The 19,838-nt window shown below is 38.7% G+C and overlaps 1 protein-coding gene across 13 annotated transcripts in view; it reads right to left on the reverse strand.

Annotated features, from left to right (window-relative positions):
• LOC100703272 (ankyrin-3) overlaps positions 1-19,838 on the reverse strand; it is a 178,870-nt gene that overhangs the window by 75,572 nt on the left and 83,460 nt on the right. For 11 of the 13 annotated variants that reach the window (XR_003221300.1, XM_025909615.1, XM_025909614.1 and 8 more), the window contains exons 2-7: positions 14,784-14,885; positions 14,241-14,339; positions 10,501-10,599; positions 8,099-8,197; positions 2,729-2,914; positions 1,372-1,395 (exon numbers count right to left, since the gene is read on the reverse strand). Coding sequence is in view for 12 of the 13 variants with exons in the window: in XM_025909615.1 (XP_025765400.1) it covers positions 1,372-1,395; positions 2,729-2,914; positions 8,099-8,197; positions 10,501-10,599; positions 14,241-14,339; positions 14,784-14,885 (609 nt within the window). In the remaining variant the exon portion in view is untranslated. The remainder of the gene's footprint in view (positions 1-1,371; positions 1,396-2,728; positions 2,915-8,098; positions 8,198-10,500; positions 10,600-14,240; positions 14,340-14,783; positions 14,886-19,838) is intronic. The other 2 variants (XM_019362288.2, XM_019362285.2) reach the window with 1 other exon arrangement.

Below are 19,838 nucleotides of genomic sequence, written 5' to 3' on the forward strand. Positions count from 1 at the left end.
AGACCGCCGACACAGGATTGTATTGTGGCATAGATCTGCGGAAGGGTACAGAAAAATTCTGCAGCGTTAAAGGTTCTAATGAGCACAGTGGCCTCCGACATCCGCTAATGAAAGAAGTTTCTGAAGCACTCCACTAATCAAGCCCGTATGGTAGAGTTGCCAGACGGAAGGCACGCCACAGTAAAAGGCACAGGACTGGAGTTTGCCAAAAGGCATCTGAAAGACTCTCAGACCGTGAGAAAAGAAAATTCTCTGGTCTGGTGAAACCACAATCAAACTCTTTGATCTGCATGCCAAGCATCATGTCTGGAAGAAACCAGGCACCACTTATCACCTGGCCAATACCATTCCTAAAGTGAAACATGGTGGTGGCAGCATCATGCTATTGGAATGTTTTCAGCAGCAGTAACTGTGAGACTAGTCAGGGTCAACTGGAAAGATGAATGCAGCAATGTACAGGGACATCCTTGATGATAACCTGTTTCATCTTTCAACAGTACAACGGCTGCAAGCACACAGCCAAGAACACAAAGGAGTGCCTTTGTGACCACTTTGTGAATGTCTGTGAGTGGTCAAGCCAGAGCTCAGACTTGAAACTTGAACCAACACTAATGTCTCTGGAGAGATCTGAAAACAGCTATACATCGACGCCCCCCCATCAAATCTGATGGGTCTTGGGAGGTTCTGCAGAGAAGGATGAGAGAAATTGCCCCAAAACAGCCAAGATTGTACAGCAGCATCATACTCAAAAAGACTTTGGATTGTAATTGCAATGTGCAGAAGTTTTTCTGTACCCTTCTCGAGAACTGTGTCACAATACAATCCTGTCTCGGAGGCAATTTCTTGGAATTTATGGCCTGGTTTGTGCTCAGACATGCACTGTCAACTATGGGATGTTATATAGACAGCGTTTTACTTTTAATAAATTTTGTAAGATTTTCAAGGAAGGTTTTTTTCATTTTGTCATTATGGACTATTGCATGTAGATTTTTGAGGTGAAAAATGGATTTAATTCATTTTGGAATAAGGCTGTAACATGACAAAATGTGGACCAAGTGAAACGCTGTGAATCCTCTAGATGCACTGCGCTGCTGAATTTACAATGCTATAAACTCTAGCAGCGAGCCACTGCATACACAGAAATAAAAAAAGTCCAAATGCCATGCAGGCTTAAAAAAATGGGCACATGGGTTCAGCAGCAAAAGCTTTCATGCCAGCATTTAGTGCTCATGCTAGCAGACAGAAGGCTTTGCAATGGTGACCATGAGTGAACAATGAAGAGAAGAGAAGAGAAGAGAAGAGAAGAGAAGAGAAGAGAAGAGAAGAGAAGAGAAGAGAAGAGAAGAGAAGAGAAGAGAAGAGAAGATGTACCTCTGTTGTTCTATTCACCATCATCTAGAAGGGAAAAGGGGGGATTTGTAAGAAAAAGGAACAAGTAGAGGGAGGAACAAAAGGAGGAGGAGAGAATGAGGTGGTTAGTGCACCACAACAAGAACAACTGCAACACTGACATCATGGTTGCATCAAGCTGTAGGATGGGTTTGTGACAATGTGGCCGTAAACAACGAAAATAACCAAAAAGCAGTCACATAGAAGTACACAAAACTGGGGAATGGACTGCAACTCTCCCTTACAGTGTGTATTTGTTCTACAATGAGAATGGTCCTTGGGGTAAATGTAGCTGTATTGTTGTTTTTGAATATATTGTTTCTTGCCCTGAGTGCCTCTAAAAATCCAAAATATGATCACTTGCTCAATTTTTGTCCCACAGAAAACTCGTCTGGAACTTAAATGACTAATAGAACTATCAACACAGAACAACAGAAGGAACTTATAAATATTCATAGCGCAATGATACCCTGTGGGAATTATACACACACACCACAAGTATACAGGTGTATTGGGGCGAGGGTAGTCAAGGCCACAGTTTAAGGTGTACCCTTAATTAATCCAGAGAATCACATAATTCAAAATGTCTTACATATTAATGGAAGTTTTGAACGATTCTTTTGTTAGTAGACTATCCTTAGTTTTCATATAGATACTCTAAAAGCATCTTAGTCTTCAGCAAAAGACTCTTTTCTGCCCTATCCTATGATATGTAATATGAGATTGATGGTCGGTTCCATGCAAATAAAGTACAAATGACATTTTAACCCATGTTACATGTAAATATTTTTGATGTTTTGGGGTTTTATCCCATTACATTACATTTCAGTTATATCACTGGTTTTGAGATTGGGGTTTATTGTCATTAATATACAGAAATAATTTAATATAATGTACATAATTCAATGTAGTTTGATATATGGACAGTTTATTGTTTTGTGAGACTTCAGTCACTAAATCTAAGACCGAAAGTTAAGGAAACAGAAAATGGGATTTTAAAAGACAAATGGTTCTGGTTCTGCATCACCAATGGAAATAAAGTCATTAGACATGGTTGGAAAAAAAGAAATAGGTGTAATAGTTTGGAAATATCCTTATTCCCTCTCTTGATTGAAGTAAAGTGAGAAGATGTAGCCCACCTTGATGTTTGTATGCTACGGTCAGCAGTTATCTAACCACCGCTTACCCTGGCAGGTACCTTCGTAAAGAAAGACGTAACAGGAATCGGACCCATAATACATGAAAGGTGTCATGGGACTATGAATGAGTAAGACCAGATCTCAGACACGATAAAACAGCAGGTCATTATGGGAAGTGTAGTCCAGCTCATAGCTCATACCTTAGACTCCACATCAGCATTGTGGTCGTTCTGGAGGAGGAGGGCGGCAGCCTTGGTGTCATCTTTACGTGCAGCGATGTGCAACGCTGGGAGGCGGACCTTCCCCTTGGTGTCATTTTCCAGTAAAAGGGAAACTACCTGGTCATGGCCCTGCTGCAGTGCAACCGCCAGCGGAGTGAAACCATCCTGCAAACCAGAAAAAGTCAACTGTAAGCTATAAATGTCACCTCAGACACAATAAAGAGATTATGTGTTAAGTGTTTTCCTAAAGTACGACACCCTTTAACAATAGCATGCAAACATACGGTATGATGGCAGTGAATACATGCTAATGTAAAGCTCATATTTTATTATGTAAAACCTCTTGGTTTAGCAAGCTAACAGTCGCTATTGCACTAGAAAATTATAATTAAGCCTGAAGGTTAATGTCCATAGTTTTTCAGGTATTTGGGCAAAATCAGAAGCATTATAATAATAATGAAATAATAACAATGGTAAAATTGGTAGAAAAGAGCAAATGTCTTAAACATGGCTATCTTTAGAGGAACTTTTGAGAAACTCATCTGAGTTCAGGAACTGCTGCTCATACTACTAGGAAGTACTTTTGCTAGGAAGTACTTTTCTGCTCTCTTATTTCCCAACAGGTCACCACAGCAGACGGCTCTGCATATTCGATTCGGCACAGATTTTTTTTTTACTAAATACCTTTCCTGAAGGAATTCTCCCCTTTATCTGAGCTTGAGACCGTCACTAGGATTAAACTGGCTTGTAAACCCCTGACACTGGATTTGTGTCTCCACCCGGAATCAAACTGGGAATATTTTGCATGTAAGGCAAAAATGTGTTAACCAAGAGCTGCTTCTATTTTTATTTTCTTTCTATTAAAAGTTGTAAAGTCCATGAAAGTCGGCAAAAATATCAGCCTTATATATATTCATATATTTAAGTCTGGAAAAAAGTATTGGGTAAACCTACATATAAAGATATAAAGTATTAAAGCACACCAGGTCACCTTTTCCAAAGCTCACCTGATGTGATTTAAAGTCCTGCAGTGGGAACTAAACATGTTTTATACATGACTTTTTTTGGCTGCTGGTGCTTTAAATCATCAGCCAAAAAAATCGAATCAAACTCCTTTGAGGTGTCTGCCTGCTGTCCTTACAGCCTGGCCATCCTCTGTAAAATTGCATGATATAAATCAGAAGGGCTGTCGGCCTGTAAAGCAGATGAGAGGGACACAGGATCAGTGTGCCTCCAGAGTCATGTTAGTATTCTTTTCTCATCCGAAGCACTGCAGTATGGACGCCATCTGTAAATATGGGGCAAGAAGAGGAGTGTGCTTGTATCTCCTTCGGAGGTTTCAACACAACCTTAATCAGAGCTAAGAATCCTAAAATATCATCTTAATAATCACGGACACTCCTTTCCTCTTGACGTCTGCTGATAGTCACACTTTCAGAGATGGCATATGACACGTTTGTAGCTGCTTCTAGCCGGTAAAGTGACAGCTGTTCATGACTCAGCCACATCGCTTTTATAAGACAATGAGAGACTTAATCAAGTCGCCTTTGTTCTCTCAGAGCCTGAACTTTTATTTTCTTGCTGCTGTGAATGTGACTAATGCTCTCAGTGTGAATTCAATTACACATTTTCACTTCAAGTTCATAATTTCAGATAACACACATTAAATCTGATGCCTGTCTACTGACGTCCAACACAGAAGAAGTATAAAATGACAGATTCTTATGTTGGCACTCACAGATTGCGCTCTATATTTAAAACATTTCGGCAGCTATCAAACTATTCATCCATTCAATCGGCAGCTGGCATGATTAAAAACCGAAAATCTTTTGTGGGTGGTGTTTTCACTGGTTCCTCCCTTTTGTGTTGGTCCCCCCATTAAGAAAATGCCTGATATTGTCATAGAAGAGGAGAGCTCCTTAGGAACTTGTTAAGAGCAAAATTAGGAAAGATACTAACTGTAGTAAGGCTGAGAAAGACACATGTTATGCATGTTAGAGTCAGAGTTGCAGTGAACAGTGGCTAACAGAATGCTACATAGCTAGCAAGCCTTAAAGGCAGATGGTTAACACCCAAACTGACAATAAAAGCAGTTCATGTGAAGGAGATCTTTCAGGTTAACTCCTTTCTCGCATAAACATGTTTGTCTGATAAACATAAACATAACTATTTTAAACCAGAATGTCAGTGACAATCATCTGCCACAGATGGCCGCCCCTCCCTGAGCCTGGTTCTGCTAGAGGTTTCTTCCTCTTAAAAGGGAGTTTTTCCTTCCCACTGTTGGTAAAGTGCTTGCTCATAGGGGGTCGTCTGATTGATGTGGTTTCTCTGTATTATTGCAGGGTTTTTACTTTACAATATTAGGCGTCTTCAGGTGGCTGTTGTTGTGATTTGGTGCTATATAGATAAAAGTGAATTGAATTAAACTGAACTTTACTGTAGAAGAAAATGTGATTCTGAGAGAATTTGGACCCATTATATGATCACTGTGTGCAAGTTTCACTAAATTCTGAGCAATCTTCTAGGAACAGCGATCCTTGTGTATTGTGGATAATTATTACGTCTTACGGTAGATTAAGCTTATCGGTCCTTCAGTGAGAAAAGCTAAAAAGTAGTTATGTATAAAATATGAGGTTATCATAAAATGACCCAACTGTTACTATAAAATAGCTTGGTTGCTTTTTTTAAACTCGAGACATTAGTTGACACGGAGACACTGGCATTCACCTTTATAATTCAACAATATTTAAGTCCCTATGATCAAATTTACATACAGGGGCTGAACAAGTAAAGGGCAATCACATAAACATTCAGCAATTTAGGCATTTTAGTTTTAGATACTATAAGTGCTTTAGTAAGTTCAGTGTCTCACTTAAGAACAAACGGAAAGGAAATGTAACTGCTAATGGACACATACTAGGACACAGATAAGATAAGATTGCATACTGCCTAGAAACACAAAGACACACACACACACACATATACATACTATATGTAGACGGTGACTCACGCAGGCAATAAGATAAATGTAAGATGCTACTAGGAGAACGTCTATGACTCATCAAAGGAAAGATTCCTTGCAAGGAAAACAATATACTCTGCACGTATGTGTGTCTTTGTGTGTTTATGTGTGTCTGTGTGCACACTTGTATGTTTATACAGGACACCAACTGTCTTGATAAAACCAACTCGGCATCACTACACACCCACACATCAAAGCTGAAACTCCCCCCTCAGAGATCCAACGCCGCTCACACAAATAATCAGTGAGGGCGAGAAACAAACACACCCTCGCCTGCACAGACACACACACACACATAGGCACGTGCATAAACAGGCTGACACACATTCATAATGTGATCCAAAAACATGTTTGCAAAACACACTCACCCATACACATACCCTTGGGCACACAAACACATTCAAATGCATAAATTTAGGCTTTGTAAGAATTTTAAAGGTCACAATCCATCCCTAAGCACTAGCTCCCGTTTCATCTGATTTAGGAATCAGGAAAAGAGAAAAAAACTAGTTTAATGTCCTAAAAATACTTTGGGACTCAAACAAAAGCATCAGCAGCTGCAAACAAAAAGGCAAAGACAGGGTTTTGATCTTTCTTTAAAAGCTTAAAAATGGAAAGTGACAGAGCACAATTTCCTTCTTACCAAAATAGCACCAGCCAGCTTCAACAATACAAAGCGAATTATTAAAAAAAATCAAGTTATTCTGATGGGTTATCAGCAAAGTTGCACACTAAATATAAAGAGATTTTGTAAAGCCCCTTATAAAGTGATGGCAAACAAGATGATTCTAATATGCTCAAAAATACGTCAAATATAGACAAATATTTTTAAAAAAGGCTTTGTTCTCTAATTAAATGCTTAAACATGAATTATTAAACAGCAAGAGTTGCTTCATAGATATATTTCCTCACATGAATAATTCACATTGGTCTCACCCCACTGGAGTAGTCGCGAAAAGGGTGAAAAGAGGAGAAGAGTGAGATGTGGTAGAATAAGAGGGCGAGCAGGAGGAGACGGAGGCAGACAAAAGAATGATGGAGGGCATGAAAAAGAAATGAGGAGGAAAGAAAAGGAAGAAAGACGAGGAGGAAAAATGAGGTGCCACGAAGGCCTGAGTGAAATGTCTCAGACACAGTTCTGTAAACACCACACTAATACTAATACTAATACTAATACGATAAAAGCAGCATCAAATGTGCATTTGCAGAACACATCAGCAGAACATAAAAGGCACCTCTCTAATTACCTTCAAACTAAAGCTTTAAAGTATATTTTAAAAGGATGAGTCTGACTGATCCCACTTACAACATTGTCTGGGTATCTGAGACCTGGTATTTTTATCTTTGTGCACTTTGGAGCTTCATTGTTTCCTGTCCTGTCATTATTTTTCACTACAGCACAACAATTTATTCTTTATGTCCGATCTGCCAAACACTTTTTCTTTCTGATCCACATAACTGTCTATGTATCGCTAGATGCTCATTTTATTCTACTCTTGACTCTTGACTGGATTGAGATACTTCAGGGATCTCCTGGCCCTCCTTTGCTCACGTGTGATCTAGAGTAACAACATAGCCAAAATTTATACTGCTACAGATGCTTGTATTTAAATGATTCATACTCAGAATGAGTTCTTCTTGTTAACGCTCTGGGGTCTAAGTCGTCATTAGTGCTAACCTTACCCTAACCCTACATTTTGTATGAAAGGAAAATGAACTTGTTTGGAAGAAATTAAAAAGTTTTTTCATGTGTCAGTTAGAATGATTACGGATCAGAAACTGAAAGATGTGACTAAAATGAAAAACGATCGTCACACTTTACTCTTGCAGCGGTGGCAGTCGGCCGTCTGCTTTACTACTGCAGATGATGGATCGCTGTGTCACAGCGTAGCATTTGGTCTCGCCTCTCATGCTTTTTCTCCTGTTAACGTCACTGGTTCCTCCCTCTGCTGGCAGCTGAAGACAGTCAAGGTCACTCTGAACGAACACATGCTGCTGCTGCTGCTCCCCTCTCTACCTCCTTCACTCTAATCACTCTGCCTCCTTACTCCCTCTAGGCAACAGATTAATCTCTGAAAAATAATTATTTTTTCTAACCCTAATAAACAGTGACCTCATATGTTACACCGGTCGTCTACTAAATGAGCTAGCGGGTGCAGGCACTAATCTAACATTTGAAACAAAGAAACCGATGGTCATAATGTTGCAGTGTGATTACAGAGGGGGTTGGTAAGGTGTTAGAGGATGTTATGGGTTTGTGAGCATGTGCAAACACATGTTAGGTTGTCTCTTTGTGCTTTTGTGTATGTGTGAGAGACTTCCTTTACCTCAGTGGCGATGCTCTGGCTGGAGCCATTGTCCAATAAGAACTGCACCACATCCAAGTGATTCTCCTGCGCTGCCATATACAGCGGAGTGAAGCCATTCTGCAGAGAAACAAAAGAAGAAATGATGCTGTTAATGTTTAAAGAATGAATCATCCTAACAGATTCTCGATCTATGTGTCACAAGGATAGGGAATTTAAACATTAGAGGTAATTAATGAAACTTTACCAAGCCAAAAACAGCGCAAGGACACCGAAGCATGCTTTATTTTGTATATATCGATAAAGTGTTTGCTTGCTTGTAGAAAAAAATTACTTCTATTAGTACCAAATAATAGTGTCTCAGTTAAATTCCAGTTATATAAAATAATGACCCTTACAGAAAGACGGACTTGGGTAGGATGTGACTGTCATTTCTCACCCCAAAGAAATTATCGTATATCGGAAAAAAATGAAATATGAATAAAATTCTGCATGTGGACTAAAAGACATTATGTAGACATCTATAACTTCTTTCTAAAGAAAAATATAGAACCTGTACAGTAAAACACATTTGACAAAATAAACTAAATAAAGTTACAGTACAAATGATTAAAAAGACTAGTGTTAATGGACTAAAAACACAACAAATGTTGGTCTGACTGATATCAAGGAGTCAGGTGATAAGGTGATTAATCCTGTTAATATCTCTGCTTACATGTATCAATGTGGGCAGTGCTGAAACATCAATAAGCAGTACTGCTTTTTGGCAATATTGGGTTTATAGGATTTCTGCATTAATGTGATAAAGCACCTTGATGTGTCAGGCGTGAAATTGACTGCAAAACAGGTTTTTATTCTATAGAAGGTTTCTTAATTTAATTTTCAGAAAACTTGATTGCCACACATTGCTATTATGCACTAAAACTATGATGACCCAATCATACTTGAAAGCAGGGAGATTATTTTACCCTGACTTCCACCACCCCACACAAATGTTATATTCCAGCAGTGTTATCATGGTGTACATACCGTCACCTCAACACATACCTCACACCTGATAAGAGTGTAGATAAAAGTCAATCTGGGGCTGAAGCTGACAAGTGTGTGTATGTGTTACCACACTAGCTATAAGAAAACATATCTCCATAGCAACACAGGCATCCAAAAACCACTTCAGCATGCAAAAAAACTCCTCTTCATCCTCCTCTGCCATTCTTTGTAGTTATTCTGGTGTCACTGCACCAAATGCTTTTCTCGTTATACACAAAATTTAAAGGGGGCAAATTATGCAAAATCCGCTTTTTCATTCTTTTGAATCATAATTATAAGTCCCCGGTGTGTCTAGTGACCCAGAAAGTATAAGAGAAGAAGACCCCCTCCTGTCTCCATAAAGCATTTTTCAGAACAATCATTTTTATCCTTTATTGGACAGGGACAGTAAAGCATAGACAGAAAAGTAGAGAGTGACTAATGGGGATTAACATGGAGGAAATAGACTGGGTCATTTTTGAACCAAGGCCCCTGCAGCCTTTCAGCATGTGGGCTACCTGCTCAAAAACCTTAGCTATAGTGACACTCTGGTTTACAAGCCTCTTTTAATGTGAGAAGAGAATAAGCACCACCCATTACTGTTACACTGCTTGTTAGATTATTTTCATGTTACTCCATGAGAAGTGCTGAAATGCACTCTCTCATAATTACCAGCTAACAGCATAAACCTGAGGCTACAGTCCCACATAAACATACTGTCATACAAAACAAACTCTTTCTTTTAGTGTTTAAATAACACAAATTTGACTGCATAGTTAAAAACTAAAGCTTCACATTGCCTGTTACTGCAATTCTACTGTGGAATCAAGTGTCAGTAGAAAAAGAGAGGACAAAATGCTGAAGTTCACACTGGGAAAAAGCACGTGGCACTGTGCAGATAACTAAAGATACTTTTTAACGCAAGCATTGCAACTGCATTGTAATGACTAAATCTGGTACAGTGATGGACATTGGTGATGCACACTGGTAACTACTAGAATTTGCATTAAAATAAATTGACCTTCTCCTACTCTTCAAGTAAAATCGGAGATGGAAAGAAGTTCAGGTCAGCACTAAAGATTAAAGGTCATCAATACTAATGTCATTTTCTTCCTCTCATCAGCTCTAGCCAAAGCCTTCACAGTGACATCATTACAGTTGCTGTGGTGACAAGTCCACTGTGAGTGTGTGCGCATGCTGACTATCGAATGTGGGCTAAGCTGCACAGCAGAGTTGCTGACACAGCAAGCAAATACACACACACACACACACACAAATGGACCCTGTATGTACACATTCTTCTGGATGAATGCACGAACTCAAACATCGTCTTCCAAAAGAGATGATTTCACTGTACAGCCTTGTGAGTTCACGTGTCTGAGGGGATGCCTTACCTGAGACTGAGCATTGACGTTGGCACCGTGGGTGACAAGCTCCTTCACCACCTCTGTCTGTCCAGCAAGAGAAGCTATGTGGAGGGCAGTGTTTCCTTTCTAAAGAATAGAAGCAAAACAAACATTTAAAATTTTAGGAAAACTTAGGAAGAATTATTTTTAGTTTTGTAAAGGCCTGGGCTATGTGGATGTTTATGAGTCACACGGGAGAAATGTTTTGCATATTGCTCGTTTACAGCAGAGGTGCAAACTGCACACACATCTCTCTGGGGGAGTGCAGGAGAGTTAAAAGCAGCATGGATTAACTTGAGGCTATTTAAGCTATTAAAGCACTTTTACAGCTTCAGTGTCTGATTGCTGCAAATTGAGTGAAAAATATCACTTTTTATTAAAGTCCTATCTCAGTCAAACCTTAATATTTGGTGCAATATGATATCATTGTCTGACATCTGTAAATCATAAATTAGAATTCACAGGGAAGGAAAATTAATATAAGTTTGGGACTCTGCTGTATCAAAATGATTCAGAGACAGCTTTATGTACATACTGTGTGTGTATATATGCAAACTATGATTAGTGCTAATCTCACAAACTATAAATAAAATTAGGCTAACAAAATCATAATTGCATCTTGCAATATAATTTACATAATTTATAATATAAAGCTTGGAGAGAGCATATTCCCCCAAAACAGAAGACTGACAAACTAAATAAGTCTACAAATCAAAATCTGTTCATGAATATCATTCATTTTTACTGTCTTTTGTTCTGTTGGCGAGCACAGATTAAAGGGCTGCCCACTGAATAAAAATGAGCACACAATCTGAATCCATTAGCTGGTCTGCTCATTGATGCTAAAAACTGATGCTAACTTCACTAGCATGCATTTTATTCTTTGTTTACTTTGGCATTTAACACTAGTTAACTTATCTAGTACTAGAGCATCCTGATGTGTCCAAATCTGCTAACTATGACACGACTGAGTCAAGTGCACTAGCCCAACAGTCAGGACACCAGCAGTTAGCCTATTAGCCTTAACTTACAAGTATTGATACTTCATAACCAGTCAACTTGGTCTTGCGCTTTGTTACTGAAATAAACAGCATTTCCAGAGTAATGCTTTAGCTGTCCTTTTATAGGACTGTTGTTGTTGGTGATGCTACATTATTTATAAGTTGTTAGGCCCCTAACACAGTCTATGGTCACTGTCAGATACTGTACATTTAATAATAATAATGGATTGGATTTATATAGCGCTTTTCAAGGCACCCAAAGCGCTTTACAATGCCATTATTCATGCGCATATAGGTGCGCTTCCCAACCCCCTGAGCCACGGTCGCCTCATTTAGAAACATAAACAGCTAAATTGCTGTCAGTAACATAAACAGCTAAATTGTTGTCAGTAGCTAGCTAATTATAAGACTGCATCTTTTGCACTTCACATGAAGTGTTTAACTGTGTGTAACCAAAAGAAGCTTTGCCTGTTTCCCCTTGTCCGTAGACCGAGCATATTCATATGCAGATATATACAGATTAAATACACATAACCATGAACAACACATATGCACATATTAGTTAAGGCTGAAAATTAAGCTTATAGCATCACTTCTGAACACCGGTTCAACTTGAATAACAGATACATACTGTGCAACAGGAAGATAAACATTCAAGAGTCACAGAAAGAGAAAAATATGGAAATACAAAGAAGAAAACTTGGCATACTGAAAACACCAGCAGAGCTAGTCTGATATGCACATTACTTGTACTGCAGCTCTAAAGGATGCACCTGTTATATGTGTGTCAGCCATAGCAAGCAGCAGCTGTCGCCATGCTGTCATTCTTACTGCCACTAAACCCTCTGCACATACACCTCACTTCGTTCCTCACATGCTTCACCTCTTCTTCCTACTGCTCCTGAATCCAGTTTAGAACAAGATAGAACGGTTTGATTCTGACATTAATTTGGGATTCTTCAAGTTTTCATGGCTCATTTGGGGAGCCATTGTATGAGTGAGGGATACACATCAGACACCTTTAAACTCCTTTTGTAACACGTCTGTTCAGAGAATGCCTGTTATTGGTCATTTTCTGACTGGTTTTATAGCATTCCTTGACATAGTTGTTTTTGCTAATGTTGTAGTTTTAGTTTGCTATTCAAGCTAAAATTGAATTGAAGTGCTCCCTCCATCACAGCATAACATAAATTGTGACTGAATGAAATGTACAGTAGTTTATTCTTTCCTTGGCTCACTTATGTCGCACATAAAACACTTTAAAAACTTGCATAATTACTATATAAGCACATATTAAAACCAGAATTTGCCCTCTTCTGGAAGGATTCAGGTTACAGTCCCAGAGAACTATTGATATATTACAATGTCCACACCTGCAGGGCTACAAAGGCCTCTCCTTTCTTCTCTTGTTCTTGTGTTTTTTCTGCCCTGTGCAATTAAATGTCACCTGTATATGCAGCTGGACAATAATGGATTATTAGCTTTGGAAAGTTACAGATAATGGAGTTTCCTAAGGTATCTGACCTTCTGGAAACATTTCTGACAGATATTCTAGTTAGAAAGTTGACTTTTCAAAGATTAAAACAGAACAGTCACACAAAAATCCCATGTGAGAAACCAAGTTAGGTTTCTGTCACTGTGCCTGTCGTGTTTTATGTGAATAACTACTTGCAGCACTGTGAAGTTCTTACTGGAGAGGCTGTCTGCAAATGTGCACTATTATGTTTTAATATCAGATCTGCCTTTTCTATAAAGGTATGAAAAACTAGCATGAAAAGGGGAAGCTCGGGTGGAGGTGGGTTGCACAGCAGCTCGCAGGGGCAGCAGTAACTGCTGATAGGCTAAAATTACTTAATTTGCAATTGGATTTACAAAAGAGTTTTAGCTGATCAGATCACGTTGTCAGCTGGTGTAGCAGGGTAGCTCGACTTCAGTTTGTTTGTTACACCTGTTAAGCTGCTTTTTGCAATTTTGTTTATTAATTGTTGAGCTGTTTTTACATCTGCCTTTTCACTCACTTCCAGCATGCTCAGATAGTATTAATAAGTCATTATCAAGCGTAACCAAATGCTTACACATTTATACCCAGTATTTTGGAGTTTTCATGCACGCAGATGTGTTACAGAAGGGTTTGAGGGACTCCATCAACTATCTTGAACAATATAATGAAAAATCTGACAAAGTAAACTAATAGTGCATGGCACAAGGGCACAAATAGCATCAGCTGCAAGTCTCTGGTGTTAATACCACAACTGTGTATTAGTATTTTTAAAAACATTATAGTAACCAGACTGCTGCAGTGCTGGGAAACATCTGTAAGAATTGTGAATTACTACCTAATTACTCCCACTAACCTGGTTTAGTGTGGTGATGTCAGCATCATGGCAGAAAATCCAATCATCATGAATTTAATTGCCTTTTTTCTAATGAATAAATTTAATGCAGTGAAGTATTTCACTGTCAAACACTTTACATACACTACCAGACCAACAAGCCCTATGTGGTGAAATACCGGAATGTCCGCGACGGGACTTCTACTAAATCAGTACTTGACCTCTCTGCTTACATGCAGCCATTCATCTCCTCTCCTGCTGCTTAATCAATGTGACTTTGGGAAGGTGCAGACTCAGCAAACCTTGTGTGTGTGTGTGTGTCTGTGAATTCATGCATGCACAGTGTGCCTGTGTGAGTGATTGTGTGTTTATGCGACTCCTGGGTGGCACACACCTTAGTAGCAGCATCCACATTGGCACCCTGCTTGATGAGCTCAGCCACCACTTCCACATGGCCCTCCTTCGAGGCCAGATGGAGAGCATTGAGGCCATTCTGGAGAGAAAGAAAAGAGAGGACGAGGAATGGAGATTAAATTAAAATAATCTTTATTGTTTTGTTTTTTCCCTGCAAATCTGGTCTCTATTGAGACTAACATACAACATATAAACTCTTTATGTGTGATTTTGAATCCAAACCATTTGGTATACTTGAACTAATTTAGTTTAGTTCCTGTAAGTCGTGCATTTAGGGACTGTAACACAACAAACCATAAGCTGAATTGGTGACCATGCAGGCATGGCAACAGTCTTAGGTTGTGCCTGCTTCACAAATTATTTAAATAACTAGAAGAGCCATTCCTACAATTTAAAGCTGAGTTTGGTTTCAGGGATAAAAAGACTGTGGATACATGGTTTGAGATGTTTATATGGTGATTTGGAAAAGAGAAATTTTACTTTAAAAAACTCTACAATGGTGCAGTCTTATTAGCAAGCTTACCTGATTGCAAATATTAATGTCGACCCCATTTTTAAGGTAATCCAACGCTTTCTCAAGGTTGCCAGCCCGAGCAGCCCGCAGATAACAAGCGTTTACGTCTGTCTGCAGGAAAACAGAGACAGGAGAAAATGATTATTATCCTAAACATACAATGTATTACAGTGAGCTGAACAAAAGACACATACAGGACATCAGGAAAGAAAAAAAAACTGTGTAAATGAATGCATAAACAATTAGAATCTTCAAATGCTGCTAAAATAAACCTTTTCTATGTAAAATTTATTATCCTAAAACAGCAGTAATATTTAATGTTTGAAGCTTATTTTAGACTATTTAATACTTTAGAAATATGTTGAGAAAAACAACTTTGAGGCTATTATTTTTGTGTCACAGCTTACTTATGAATCCTTGCAACAGGAGATAAGTTGAGTAAATCCCCCAAAGCTTGTATGTTATTAGCCAAAATGAATAGATTAGAATGTGTGTGGTAAACCCTTTGAGAGCTCAAAGAAGCTGAATAAGAGCCAAAATAGGAAAACATTTATAAAAGTGGGTCTGAGAGAAATAAAGTGGTCTTCAACATGCCTGCTGGGTTAAACTCCCTAAAACCCAGCCAAGAAAAAACAGCTTGCCAAATCCAAGCCAACAACCACAGGATTTATTCTGCTTGATACATTTTTTCAAGTTTGATTGGTGCCAGCATGAGACATTTTATTACAGATTCAATGACACATCTGGATTAAGCTAAACATCAAACTGCACTGAGTTAACTGAATTTGACAACCCTGACTAAAAATTAAATATGTAGAAGTAACTTATTTATCATTATACTTGCAAGAAGATATTTTTGCATTTGCATCTTAAGAACTTTAACTTGCTATCCTGTTTTGACTGATATTCTATTAAGGCACATTTCAGGAAACTAATCAACGTAACTAAATAAAGAATGAATAACATTTGATCACAATCAGATGAAGTAGAAGTACTTTGTCACTAATGGAGCCTTTCTTATGGGAAGCATTACGTCACAAACAAGCACAGTGATACCTGTGCAACTTTAGGAACAAAAGACACCACATTATTAAGACTAAAGCTCATTATTTTCATTTACACTCATCTGCTGGTGTGCTTGCAACGCTCTGCAGTGAGGTAATAAGTCTTGAATGCAGGAAGAAGAGAAGATCAGTACCAAATTAATCTATAAATGCATTGTCAGCACTATGAAAATGAGAAAAATGACATGTCTAAATTGGAAGGATATTATATTTTAGCATAATGAGCATGCTAGATAGTATCACAGCCTATTGCATTTTGTTTTACAGAAGTATTAATCTTCTGTTTACTAATATTGCTATCAAGCAGCCCTATCACAGTTGTTGGCATCTATAAAACTACAACATGTAGCAACATTTCTGAGAAGATGCACATCAGGCTTTAGCACAGATTTAACACTATGCTAGTTATATTAATATTTAAGTATGGAGGAAAAAGTCAGTGCAAGTCAAAATTAAAGCTTTAGTACAAAATGATCACATCCATCTTATCAACAAATAAAAAACAAATATTTCTTAAAGCGCACTAGACACGGGACTGACTACTGAGCTACAGAGGATAACTGGGAGCATCCAAAATTATTGTTTTTGAAAAGTAAAGTGTAATTTTTTTTGCAAAGAGAGTATAATTATGCCAAACACACACAGTCAACCCTAACATCTACTGCGAGCACCCCTGATGACTAACTGTGTCTCCAAGGGGAGCAGCAGCAGCAGCTGAAGAGCTATTTGCAGTTAACCTGTCACAGCTGCAAACATGTGTCATTATCAAGCTGAGCTGAGGATTCTGAAAGAGGGAAGTGAATATATTGTATGTGCACATGTTTATATCTGTCCCTGTGTGCCAGGATTTCAGGGTGTGGCCCATGTAGGCAGAGCAGAAACAGGCTGAATTTGAGCGCGCTGTGACAGCAGAAAGGTTGAAAAGATGGCACATAGTCAGTGTGTGTGTGTATCCGATTTCATGATTGCAGTGCTGTGATTCTTCAGCCTACCGCACCCATGTAGGTGAATGGATGCCCACACAGTGCACAGGATAGGGACTCTCAAATTACTGTTTGCTCATGAGCCCATTAACCTGCAGTATTCTCAACAAAGTAGATGAAAGGATTTAAAGTTAACATCATGCAGATCCTATCATTCCAGGAGATTATCTTAATTTCACATCTGGGATCATTCACAAACCCATTTTCACATAGTGTTTGATACAGAATTCACTTCATTAAAGACAATTTAATTCACTAACATACAATTACTTTCAAGCATCACTGAGAATGGTACCAGAAGAATTTGTTTACCATGACATGGATGATGGCAAATGCTAAACTGTAGCTTTAAAGTAGATAAAAAAAAGAGAAGAGTGAGATTTCTTAAAATTTCCCTTCTCCTTATGCACCTCCTCCAGCTGTTCTGGCTAGGTGATCCCAAGCTAGCCAAGAGGCACAATGTGTGTGTCCGGGGTAGAACACCTCAGCTAGGAGGTGTCCAGGAGGGATCAGATGCACAAATCACTTCAGCGTGCTTCTTTCCTTTTTACTTTGATTTTTGGAGGAACGGTGGCTCTACTCTGAGTGACGACAACATAACTGAACTCACTGAGCTCTAAGACTGAGCCCAGACAGCCTTTAGAGGAAACTAATTTCTGCCACTTGTATTTCTGATCCTATTCTTTCAGTCACTACACACAGCTGATGGCCATACATAAAAGCAAAAACACAGCTAAACCAGAATATCAACAGCTTTGCTGAACACTTGGCTATGCTTTCACCACAACGGTACATCAACTCCACCCTTTCTACACTCATCAACAAAACCTCCAAATACTTGAACAACACAGCTACATTCCCTGCTAAATGCTATGCTGTGCTCACCAGCTAGTCTCCAGCTACATTTCTCTGTCATGGAGCAGGAAATGCAGCAGCTGCCTGCTATCACAAAAGACCAGTAACAATGAAATGAAGCAGCAAAGCTGAAATTCACTTTGAATCAAGTTACGTCTTTCAACTTTGCCTTTGATGTATTGTTCTTGTAAAAATACAGATTATAGCAGCTTTAATGTTTTCATTAAAAGCATAATTGAACTGAATGAACTGGGCTTTAAACTGCATTGTGTATTTCACAATCAGTCTTTGTGCAATGTAAAAATCTCTACAGTGATACGAACAATCAAGTCAAGCTCATTGCACCATGAGCTGTGTTATTTGCTGAGGTCATTTCCCACTCAGTGAATGGATCTTATGTAAGGTCATCATCACATATACGCAAACACACAGGAGAGCTTACTGGATGTCAAACACGGGAGTTTCCTGGATGACTGAAACTGCAAGTAACCTCTCTAATAGAATTAAACATTACATTTAGTGAAAGTACTGCATTGCAGCTTTTGTAAAGGTTATGGATTCTTGTCATTATTTAGACCTCTATGCAGGATCACTGCATACTTTTTTGCCTGGCCTTGTTGTAACATGTAACTCAACCTGAAACAAAATAGAAACCACATCAATAACACTGATCTAGTAAACTGTCCCAACTAATATAAAACACTCCAGCAGTAAGACCATCCTGTTTGCCAGAGTTGGTCAGTTTATATCAACAACAGTGCAAATGTAAAAAAGAAAAATATAATAGCATCCCCATATTATTTTTGTAAAATGAAAGGATATTTTCTTCTCTCTATGAGGGAATCATGCAGAAATTGTCCCAATAGTTTGGATGTTTAAACAAAAAGTATAATCTTTAATCCAAAGAATAAAAACAACATGTGACAGAGAAAATTGCAACACAGTTTAATGTTTACTACAAGTAAATGCATGCAAAAACATTTCTTAGTAATCAAATACACTTGCATATTTCAAAATAAAATATTTACTAAGAGTTCTTTCTGTCAGTCTGGAAACAGTGTGCCGTGGAGATTTTTAAAACCCAGAGAGGTTGTAAGGCCTGGTGCCAAGCCTTTCAAATTTAATGTGGGGGCAGCCTGGGCTGCTTATAATTCAGGGCATTAGGCAAGGCAAGGCAAGGCAAGTTTATTTATATAGCACAATTCAACAACAAGGTGATTCAAAGTGCTTTACAGAGACATTAAAAACAAAAACAAATAAAAAGCATGATTTAAATTTGAGCTTGTGGGGATAGGTTAATTGGATAATCCAAATTGCCACTAGGTGTGAATGTGCGAGTGAATGTGAGTGTGAATGGTTGTTTGTCCCTGTGTGTTAGCCCTGCGACAGACTGGCGACCTGTCCAGGGTGTACCCCGCCTCTCGCCCTATGACAGCTGGGATAGGCTCCAGCGCCCCCCGCGACCCTGGAAAGGATAAGCGGTAGCGAATGGATGGATGGATGGATGGATGGATGGATGGATTTAAATTTGATTAAAACAAGCAAACAAACAAACAAACAAACAAACAAACAAACAAACAAACAAAAAAAACAGTAGATAAAATCAAATATCAAAACAGTAGATAAAATCAGAACAGTAGATAAAATCAGTAGTTAAAAAGTAGGTTTTGAAATTTAAACTTAAGTGTGGATTTGGTGCTTTATTCAAATGCAGCTGAGAATAGGTGAGTCTTCAACCTGGATTTAAATAAACTGAGTGTTTCAGCTGATCTGAGGCTTTCTGGGAGTTTGTTCCAGATATAAGGAGCATAAAAGCTGAATGCAGCTTCTCCGTGTCTGGTTCTGACTCTGGGGACTGATAACAGACCGGATCCAGATGACCTGAGGGATCTGGAAGGTTCATACTGGGTCAGGAGGTCACTGATGTATTTTGGTCCTAAACCATTCAGAGCTTTATAGACCAGCATCAGAACTTTAAAGTCTATCCTCTGACGGACAGGCAGCCAGTGTGAAGACCTCAGAGCTGGATTGATGTGGTCCACTTTTTTGGTCTTAGTGAGGACTCTAGCAGCAGAGTTCTGAATGAGCTGTAGTTGTCTGACTGATTTTTTAGGTAGACCTGTAAAGATGCTGTTACAGTAATCAAGCCTACTAAAGATGAA

The sequence above is a fragment of the Oreochromis niloticus genome, linkage group LG8 (assembly GCF_001858045.2).
Source record: "Oreochromis niloticus isolate F11D_XX linkage group LG8, O_niloticus_UMD_NMBU, whole genome shotgun sequence".
NCBI lineage: Eukaryota > Metazoa > Chordata > Actinopteri > Cichliformes > Cichlidae > Oreochromis > Oreochromis niloticus.